General features: G+C 58.8%; 2 protein-coding genes across 2 annotated transcripts in view; one reads left to right on the forward strand and one right to left on the reverse strand.

Moving 5' to 3' along the window:
• The window catches only part of MYO1D (myosin ID), a 158,192-nt gene extending 153,442 nt beyond the window's left edge, over positions 1-4,750 (forward strand). The window contains exon 22 of the mRNA XM_080565089.1: positions 2,197-4,750. Coding sequence (XP_080421215.1) covers positions 2,197-2,353 — 157 coding nt within the window. The 3' untranslated portion in view covers positions 2,354-4,750. The remainder of the gene's footprint in view (positions 1-2,196) is intronic.
• A 496-nt stretch (positions 4,751-5,246) lies between these two features.
• Positions 5,247-7,767, reverse strand: CDK5R1 (cyclin dependent kinase 5 regulatory subunit 1). Its single transcript, XM_080565096.1, has one exon. The coding sequence runs from the start codon at positions 7,678-7,680 to the stop codon at positions 6,787-6,789; it is 894 nt and encodes a 297-aa protein (XP_080421222.1). The 5' UTR covers positions 7,681-7,767; the 3' UTR covers positions 5,247-6,786.
• Between the last annotated feature and the right edge of the window lie 1,708 nt (positions 7,768-9,475).

The following is a 9,475-nucleotide window of genomic DNA, read 5'->3' on the forward strand; positions in this document are numbered from 1 at the left end:
TGCCACTGCACCAAGAGGTGCGATGCGAATGTGACTGATGGACTGGGAACCAGGCTGACATTGCTTCCAACCTCATCCTTGTTGGGATTGACCAAGCACAGGAGCAGCATCCAAGGGACGCAAGGTCCCAGTACGTTGAGCTGCTTGTGGAGCTGGTGGCAGGGTTCAGCATTGCATCACTGTTGGGGAAGACCAAGGACAGGGTTTGTGATCCTTCGCTGGACTTGCAAAGGGTTCTTTGGGTGCCATTCAAGGGCTGTTCTGCTCCCCGACAAAATGTTTTGAGGATGAAACCTGTTCTCACATGAAGGGCTGGCTTATTGCTGTGCAGAAGGGTCAACAGAGTTGGAACTATTCATGGCTGCAGAACCTCCATCTTCTTACCTGCGGTTTGGTGAGGGCTGCAGGAGAGGAGAGAGGAGTCCTCAGCACTTAGCCCTGCTACAGACGCTTCATGCTAACCCTGCCTGCCGAGCACACGATGGCAGGAATCTCCAAGAGGCCCTCCTGTGTGTATGGCTCGTTCTGCTAAGACATGGTAAAAATAGCAAACTAAGTAGGGATTTTAGCCTCAACTCGCTGCGGCAAGAGTAAATAAGTATTAAATACCTGGGACAACGTGAGGGCTTTGTGTGCTGCTGCCCTGCCAGCACCTCTCCAAACAAAACAACCGCTCAGTTTTTTTGTGAGTGGTGAACTGCATAAAAGTGCTGCTTTTTGGGTGTGATGCGTCTTGACCAGTCTGCGTTAGCGGTGTGGAAACGAAGCCTGTGCAGTACAAAGGGCTTACGCTGCATCACTGAAAATACTGTAGCAGCTAAAGCAAGGCAAGCCCTCGTGTCTGCGAGCTAAGCGCAGCCGATACGCAGAACAGAAACCCAGCGCATCCTCCGTACTGTATGCAGAGCAGGGCAAGAGGCGGTGGAGTCGATGCTGCTGAGTCTTCAGAGCCCTAAATACTGTGCTAGGAGCTGCTGGAAGTTCGGCAGGATCTGAAGCACGGGTGAAGTTGCAGGAGGCTCTCCTGGAGACCAAATTCCTGGGTTTCTCCTGCTTCCTGAGGCCAGCAGGGGCTCATAGGGACAGGTCCATCGTGGGTGTTTCTCTGCTGCTTCACTCTCCTGCTCCGTGGCACCTGCTCCCTTCTGGTGCAGAGGGGATGGCGGCAGAAGGTGAATTGCCTGGAGGCAGTGAGGGAGCTCTCGCGGTGGCCTTGATGGCCCTGGCAGCTCCATGGGCATTGCAGGGTCTGCCTGGTCGTGAGCATCCCTTGGCACGGCTGGCTCCGTGGCCCAGCACGTGCAGACGGCTCTCAGATGTGCATTCAGAGCCCTGTTTCCTTCCCCAGAGTCCAGCGAGGGTTCTGGTGCAGGAACAAGCTCTCCCTGCACCCGGGAGCATCTTCCCTGTCCTGTGTGAGCTGAAACTTCTCAGTGGGATGAGGTGACCCCAGCGCAGCTGCATATGAGCACTGGGAGTTCAGCTCCAAGCCAGCCATGGCTGGTTGGAGGGTTTGGATTTACCACCGAACCCTTCCTCTCTGTGCCAGTTTCCTGTCTGGGGAACCAGGGTTGTTTTCTTTCTTTTCTTTTTTTTTTTCCTGTGGGATAATTTATTTTATTCATTTTTAGTACCAAAGCTGGGTTAAAGGGTTAAAACAACTGGGAATGGTTTGCAGTGACACAGTCCTGTCCCTGCCTCTGAGCAGGGCGCTCTGACCCTAGGGGCTGCCGGGTCAGTCTGTCTGTCTGTCCGTCGGTCTGTCGAGGAATTCCCTCAGCACGTTAGAAAAAGAAATAACCACCTGTGCTCCCTTTAGCTACATTAAGCTGTATTTTTAATCTGCAAGCTCAGAACGAGGGATGTCCTTGCCGTTTTTCTAATTTTAGAGACGGGAGTGATTTTGCGCAAGGTCGTTCAGCGAGTGGGTGGCAGAGCTGGCAGCAGACCCCAGGCCTTCTGCAGCCCGGCCTTTGCTTCGGCCATGAAGCAGAATCCCCCCGGCGGCGCTGGGCCCGCTGCTGGAAGCCCCTCGTGGGGGACCCTCTGCCGAGGGGCAGGCAGGGTCTCGGCCGAGGCCCAGAGGCCGGGGGTTTCCTTGGCTTTACGCTTCCTGCTCTGCTTGCCGCAGGACGCGTCCTGACCCGAAAACACGGCCCGGCCCTCCCTGACGCTTCCTCTCCCTTTGCCTTGCAGCGAGAAGCGCGCGCTGCAAGTCAGCGTCACCAACCCGGTGCAGTGCAGCCTGCACGGGCGGAAATGCACCGTCTCTGTGGAAACGAAGATTAACCAATCCCAGCCGGATTTCACCAAGCATCGTTCCGGTTTCGTCCTCTGCGTGCCAGGGAATTAGCATCCACTCCGCCAGCGCCAGCGCAGTGAGCCCGGGGAGAGAGCGGAGGAAAGACAGACCGGGGCTTTGGTCTCCCTCCCTGCGCCTTGGACCTTTCAAGGGGAATAATTTAGAGCTGCTCAGCTGTGACACAGTCATGCGCCCAAAAAGATCTCTACAGCTAGAGGTTTAGCAAACCCACATTCAGGAAAGGGTTTTACTACCACATGCAATGAAGGCTTAAAACAGTCGATGTGGCCTGTAACCACCTTACAAAACAGGCCAGAATATCAGGAAAGTGCATCTGAATTATTCCAAAAAAGCATTTATAGGTACTTAGCCCTTTCCTCCCTTTCCCACGTTGATTCTTCAGCCCTCTCCCCTGTTCCCTTCTGTGTTTGTCTGTCATTTTGCAATATTGTGCAGCCTCCACCGGAGGAACCAAAGAAACCGGCTCAGGAAGGGAGTCTGGCGATCGGGCACCACATCCTGATGGAGACGGAGCCCCCTTTGGAGAGGAGGGCCGGCGTCCCTGCCGCGGAGCCGCCCCGCGCTCTCCCGGCCCCGCTGGCACGCACGGGGTCGGGCTGGTCGGGGACACGCAGCTCGCGGCTCGCAGCTTCCCTGCTGGCGTTCAGGAGCACAGAGGCAAGTTGGTGGGAGCCGGGTAGCCCAGCGCAACGGGAGAGTGGGATTCACAGTGCAGAGGTGTTGGGTTTTTTAATCTATCTGCATTGTTTTTGCCTTAATTACCCTCTCCAGTGACCAAAGTGGGTTCCCATTTGGACCCAGCGGCCTTGCAGAGTTTTTATATGATCCCATGGCTTTTCAGTATCCCCAGTGATGAGCTTTGGGGAGGGCTGTTAGGAAGCACTGTCCGGGTCTCTGCGGGGGCCTAGGGGCCCATGGACCCAGCCCAGCGCTGCCCCGCTTTGCACTATGGAGACACTGCCTCTGGCAGGGCAGGAGCACAGACCCGGCTGCAAGGCTGGACCCTTCCTACAGGTTTCCCAGTTGGGTGTCAGTGGCCCCATTGCCATCACCTTGGCTTTTCGGCCAGCATCACCTTTAGCTGATGCACAGAGCTTGGCTAACCTCGCTCCTGGTGTTGTGTGTTTACCTAGGGCCGTGGTTTCACCAGCTCTCCTCTGTGCCAGGTACACCACCAAGCTTTTTATTTAAGGCCAGCGAGCTGTAGCTCAGGCTGCAGAGGTGGTATTTGAGTGGAGGCGGCTGTGGGGCTGTTGGGATCCCGTAGACCAGGTCCTGGCGCTGCTGGTCAGGTCAGGATTTGCAGCCCGTGGGACGCGACCATGGCCAGGGGCACATGTGGTGACACCCCATAGGTGCAACTGAGCTCTGGGATTTTAGGAATCAGAAGCACCTAACAAACCCTAAATAAAATGCTTAAAAAGCCATGCCGTGGCCTTGGGGAGCAGGGGCAGCCTTTTTCCCCAACCACTGCCAGAGACCTGAGGTTGATGGGACCAGAGCCCAGAAGCCCAGAGCCACATCCCAGCCACTGGTGCTTGCTCATGGGGAGCTGCTCGGGGACGCAGCGCCCCGCACGTGAGGGCTGCCCCGTGGCCTCCAGAGGCCCCTCCAGGAGCCGGCAAGCACCAGGCACCCTTCAAAGGCTGCCCCACAGCTCTGCGGCTGTTGGGAGGCTGGCGGCGACGTGCCAGCTCCCGACCCTGCCCCATGCCCCTGCCCTGTGCCCCCTGCTCTGTGCCCCATGCCCCCTGCCGAGTGCGACCACCCAGGGCCCCCCACGGCCCCTTGGCCACCTAATCCCAGTTTGTGCCCCACGGCAGCAGCAGCGCCACAGCTGAAGCCATCCCACACCTGGGCGGGAGGAGAGCGCGCTTGCCCTCATCCCGAGGAAGCACCAGCAGGAAAGTCCTCGCCATTGCTGTGCCTTTCTATTTGCACTTCTCGCTTTTTGTATCTAATGGTCCCAAAGCCTCCCTAGTGACACTAATCCGTAGGCAAGGTAGTGGCAGGAGTTTTAATCAGCACTTTTATACACTATCCCTCCAACGAAATGGTTGTACTGAATCATGATGGACAGCAATAAATTGCGTGTGTAGGAAATTTCTGATGCTATGAGATGAGATGGCAATATTGTATGAGATGAAAAATGTCTTTATAAAATATATTATCTGTTCCTGCTCTGGTTTTATATATATATATATAAATATATAAAATATATATATTCCTGGTTTTTCTCCATAAATTAACTATTTCTAAATTGAATTTTGATTTTTCAGCCTCGGGCGATAATGCAATGAACTTTTTTTTTTTAAAGTAGTTGATATTTTAATGTGTAAAAAAGCAGAAAAACCTACTATCATTGACCTGGGTTTTTGTTTACATAATTCACTGTCATAAATAAAAAGACCAATTAGTTGCATCCCACTCTTGTGGTGCCCGTTTCTGACCAGCGAGGCGTTGCGGGGAAGACGATGCTCCTGACGCACGGAAGGGCAGTGGAGTTTCCAGGCCCCCTTTCGGCGCGCTCAGAACCCGCGGTTCACCTTCGCGGGGCAGCCGTGCTGCGATGGGGAACCTTCGGCACCTTCCAGCTCCCGGCTCAGTCCAGTTTTGCTGCCGGCGGCGCCGTTGTCTCCTCTCACCGTCCTGCGCCTGTCCCCTCGCCCCCAGAACGCCTGCTCTGCTGGCAGCCGCGTCGGGACAGCCCCACTCCTCGCTCAGCCCGCACCGCGCACCGAAGCCACCGGCGGCGGGGTGACCCCGGTGCCATTAACGCGATTAAGGCGCGGGCGCAGCTGATGCATTAAACCCCTCCTTCGTCAAGGCAAATCCAATTTTCCAGCGCTGCGACGCGGGCACGGAAGGCGTCTGACCCGCACGGGTCGCTGCAGAAAAGACTCCGCCACGAAACGCTGCCGTGTAATGGATGGTCAGTGCATTTTATTTAATCAGCACAGTACAAAAATAAATAAAAATAAGGGGAGGGGATTAAATTACAGGCACACTGAGCCCCATGACACAGTCTGTCAGGTTATAAACCACACATACTTACAAACGCACTATACACATACATACAAAATGAGACAAATATAAATTAATAAGTAACAATACCCACCAATTTGGTCAACAAAGATCTACAGAAGAGATTGCACTAAAAAAACATACGTACACATGTATAATTAGCAGGTTCCAATGTACAGCGATGAAGAGTTTCAAGTGAAAAAGAAAAAGAAATGGCACGTCATTCCTCCCTCTCGCTTGCATGTTTAACGACCGATGGACCAGAACTAAACTAGAACTGTGCACACGAAGAAAAAAAAAAAAAAAGAAAAAAACTTATCAGTCCCCAGGCCTGATAAGGGAATACCGGCTCAAGACTGCGGTATCGGGGTGGTGTCGGGTCTTTGTGCATGGGTGTAATTTTTACAGCCATCTCTTGTAAGGTTTTCTTTTGATTTTTTTGTGTTTTTTTTTCCCTTTTGTTTTTTTTTTTTTGAAGACACAAAATGCTTCTGTTTGCATGCGCAATACCACTGTAAAAGCAACAATGAAAGAATAAAGAAGGGTTTCTCCTTTTTTTTCCCCCGTAGGTTAGTATTTTTGTTCTAAAAGTATTCATATAGCAGCATGTAGATTTCTTTCCTTGCTTGCACACTCAAGTAGATCCTTACACAATACTCATGATCAGTGCACGATGGGAACAATACATTTCACATTGATGTAATGATACAGTAGCAGTTATTTCCCTACCCCAGACCCACTCAGAAATCCGAGTCTTTTCAAAGAAAATAAATAACGGGGCGGGAGGGGCGGGGGCCAGCCCGGGGCCGGGCAGCTCGGCCCGGCCCGGCCCTTCACAGCTTCGTTCCGTTCCGATCCGTTCCTTTCGGATCCGATCCGATCCGTTCCGATCCGATCCATTTCGATCCGTTCCGATCCCATCCGCGCCCGCAGCTCCCGCACCGGAGCCGGGCTCCCGCTGGCGGCCGCCCCCCCGCAGCCGGCGGGGCCCGCAGGGGTCGCTTTTTTTGCCCTTTTTCCTTTTTTTTTTTTTTGTGTGTTTTTTTTTTTAATCCCATTTCCCCCCCCTACCTGCTCTTTGTCTCGGCCGCGCTGTCGCCGGGGCCGGGCCAGACCGGAGCTGCCCCGCTCCCCCCGGGCGCCCCCCGCCCCCCCCGCCGCAAGCCTCAGGGCTGGTTTTTTTTTTTCCTTTTTTTTTTCGTTCTTTTGCCTTTTTCCCCCCCCTCCCCCGCCCGGTTCCGCTGCAGCCGCGCTGAGCCAGCCCCGGAGGACGGGAATATTGGGGAGGGGGGTGATGGAGAAGGGGAGGGGGGGGCGAGGTCTCCGCTCCGCCGCCGCTTTGCTGGGCTGGGGAGGAGGTCGGGGTGGGGGGGGGCCCCCGGTCCCGGGTCGGGGGAGGGTCGGGGGGGGCAGCCCCGGGGGCGAGGCGGCGGCGGCGCTCACCGGTCGAGGCCGATGAGCAGGCGGCCCTTCTCCTCGGCGCCGCTCTCCTTCTTGAGGTCGGCGAAGACCTGCGTGAAGAAGTGCGGGTCGGCGTTGACCTGCAGCATCTTGGGGCTCATGAGGTCGATGATGGAGAGGCAGCGGTCCCAGAAGGCCTCCTTACAGCTCTCCACCAGGAAGGGCTTGAGCGGGTAGGAGATCTCGTTGCCCATGTAGGAGTAGGAGAGGTACAGGCAGGTGAGCAGCACTGCCTGCAGTTCGTGGTCGCTGGCCACCTCGGCCGAGATGACGTCCCGGCACAGCATGTAGAGGAAGACCACGTTGGCCGGCGTGATGAAGCCCTGGTCCTGCCAGCCCTGCAGCAGCAGCGAGCGGTCCACGGAGCGCAGCCAGAGCACGGGGTCGGTGGGCGAGAGGTGCTTCAGCCGGTAGCAGCGGCGGCACAGGAACTCGCCCAGGCAGCGCAGCAGCTCGCTGGTGGACGCCTGCACCACGACGCGGCGCGGGGTGGCGGCGGCGGCGGGCGCGGCCGCGGGGGCTTTCTGCGCCGAGGCGAGGGCGGCGGCGGCGGCGGCGGCGGCGGGGGGCGGCGGGGCGAAGGTGGCGAGGTTGGCGCAGGAGAGCGACTTCTTCAGGTTCTCGTTGTTCAGGTGGGTGACGTTGCTCTGGTAGCCGCCGTTGGGCTGCACCTTCTTGGAGCTCTTCTTCTTGGCCGAGACGGCGGCGATGCGCTTCCAGGGCAGCACGGAGATGAGCGAGTGCCGCTTCAGGCCCTTCTCCTTCGCGTTCTTGCTGTTCTGCACCGCCGTGTAGTGCCCCACCGTGGCCGCCCCCTCCTCGAACAGCGGGGCCTTCCGGTAGCTCGGCGACAGCGACAGCACCGTGCCCATGGCGCCGGCCGCCCGGCGGGGCCCGCCGCCCGCCCCGGCCCCGGCCCCGGCCCCGGCGCGGCCCCGCGCTCGCTGCCCGCTCCGCCGCCGCCGCCGCCGCTCAGCGCCGCGCCTCGCCCCGCCCCGCCGCCGCGCGCGCTCCCGCCGGCGCAGTGCGCGCCCCCGCCGCCCCGCCCCGCGCCCGCGCCGCCACGTGCGCCCGCCGCGCCGGCGGGAAAAGGGGCGGGGAGGCCCCGCCCACCGCGCCCAGAGGCCACGCCTCCGGCCACGCCCCCTCGGCGCCGCCGCGCCACGTGCGGCCGGGGGGGGAGAACGGGAGGGGACCGGGGTGGGAGCCCCGGGGGGACCCCGGGATAAGGGGGGGGAGCCCCGGGGGGACGGGCACGGGGCAGCGGCAGCCCGGTGACGCCGCCGCCAGCACCGGGCGCGGCTCGGGCCCGGCCCCGCAGCGACGCCCGCAGGCGGTGCCGGGGCAGCGCAGCCGCTGTCACCGCGCTGCCGCCCGGTCCCGCCGGCGGGGCAGCCCCGGGAGGGACGGGGGCGGGGTTAGGGGCCCCCGAGCCCCGCGCCCGGGGTTGAGGGCACGAAAAAAAAAACCACGAGGTCGAGGCCCCGGCCCCGCCGCTGCTGGGTGCTGCCGAGCGAGCGGGGCCCGGACGCGCAGCACGGCCCGGAGCACCCCCGCTGCTCTCCTCCCCCCCCCTGCCCCCAGCGCCGTGGGTTTTTCCCAGCACGTGGAGCTCGAGGGCCGCAGCTCGCAGCGCAAGGGTCACACCTGGGATCCCTGTGCAGAAGCTCAAAATGCCGGGCAGGGCTCGAAAAGCTGCGCCAGCAGCGAGCCCCCAGCCCGGAGAGCGCTGCACGGAGCCACCCGGCTGCAGCCAGGCCCCACGCACCCCACCTCTGCCCTGGCACGAGGAAATCCACGAGGAAAGGCCTGGCCCCACGCACCGGGAAAGCCACGCGTCCCCCGCTGCTGCTGCCGGCTCTTGGCGGCCTCGTGCCCTCTCATCCCCACAACCAGCTGCACAGGCCTCCTGCAGCACGAGCAGAGAGGGGCTGTGCAGGGCCAGCCCCGGGGGCGCCGCTCTTACCAGGACAGGCCCCTGGCTGTTAAAAATGTAACCCGGACCCCTGCAGCACGAAACACACCTTCGTGTGAAAGCCTGGTTTTTAAGTTAAGCCTGTGAAGGCTAAGCTAAAAGGGTTTACCAAGGCCTAACTGTTGAGCTCATTTGGCCCCCATTTTAATAGGGTTGGACATGGAAGGCAGGTGTGCAGATGCCTAGCAACGCCCAGCTTCCCTCGGAGAGCTGGAATGATGAGTGTGCCATCGGGACAGCGGCCCCACAGCCACACGCCCTGAGCCCCTTGCCATGCTCCTGGCTGCTCGCTAGCTGCTGGGTCAGGACCTCGTTGGTCTTCCCTCACCCTTTAAGAGATGATGGCCAGAGCTGGACACCGCCCTCGCTGAGGGCACATGCAAGATCTCCACCTTTTCCTGCTCTTTCTTTCACCTCAGCACCTTGTTTGTGCACGTAATCGCCGCACACGCAGGCTCCACGAATGAATTTCCCCTCATTCACCTACAATCAGCAACCTAAATCAGCAAATCACATCCACAGCTAAGAACCCCCAGGGGAAAACGCCACTTCAGCGGCATTACAGTGAACTGGCCAGAGCAGCTTTTGGGAAATACCTTATGAGATATTTATAGTTCAAAAAAAAAACCTACCAAGGAATCCAGGAACGCATTCCCCCCATGCCTTAGGCAAGAACAGGAGTTAGGTCCTTT

Source organism: Anser brachyrhynchus (assembly GCF_964034855.1).
Source record: "Anser brachyrhynchus genome assembly, chromosome: 22".
Classification (NCBI taxonomy): domain Eukaryota; kingdom Metazoa; phylum Chordata; class Aves; order Anseriformes; family Anatidae; genus Anser; species Anser brachyrhynchus.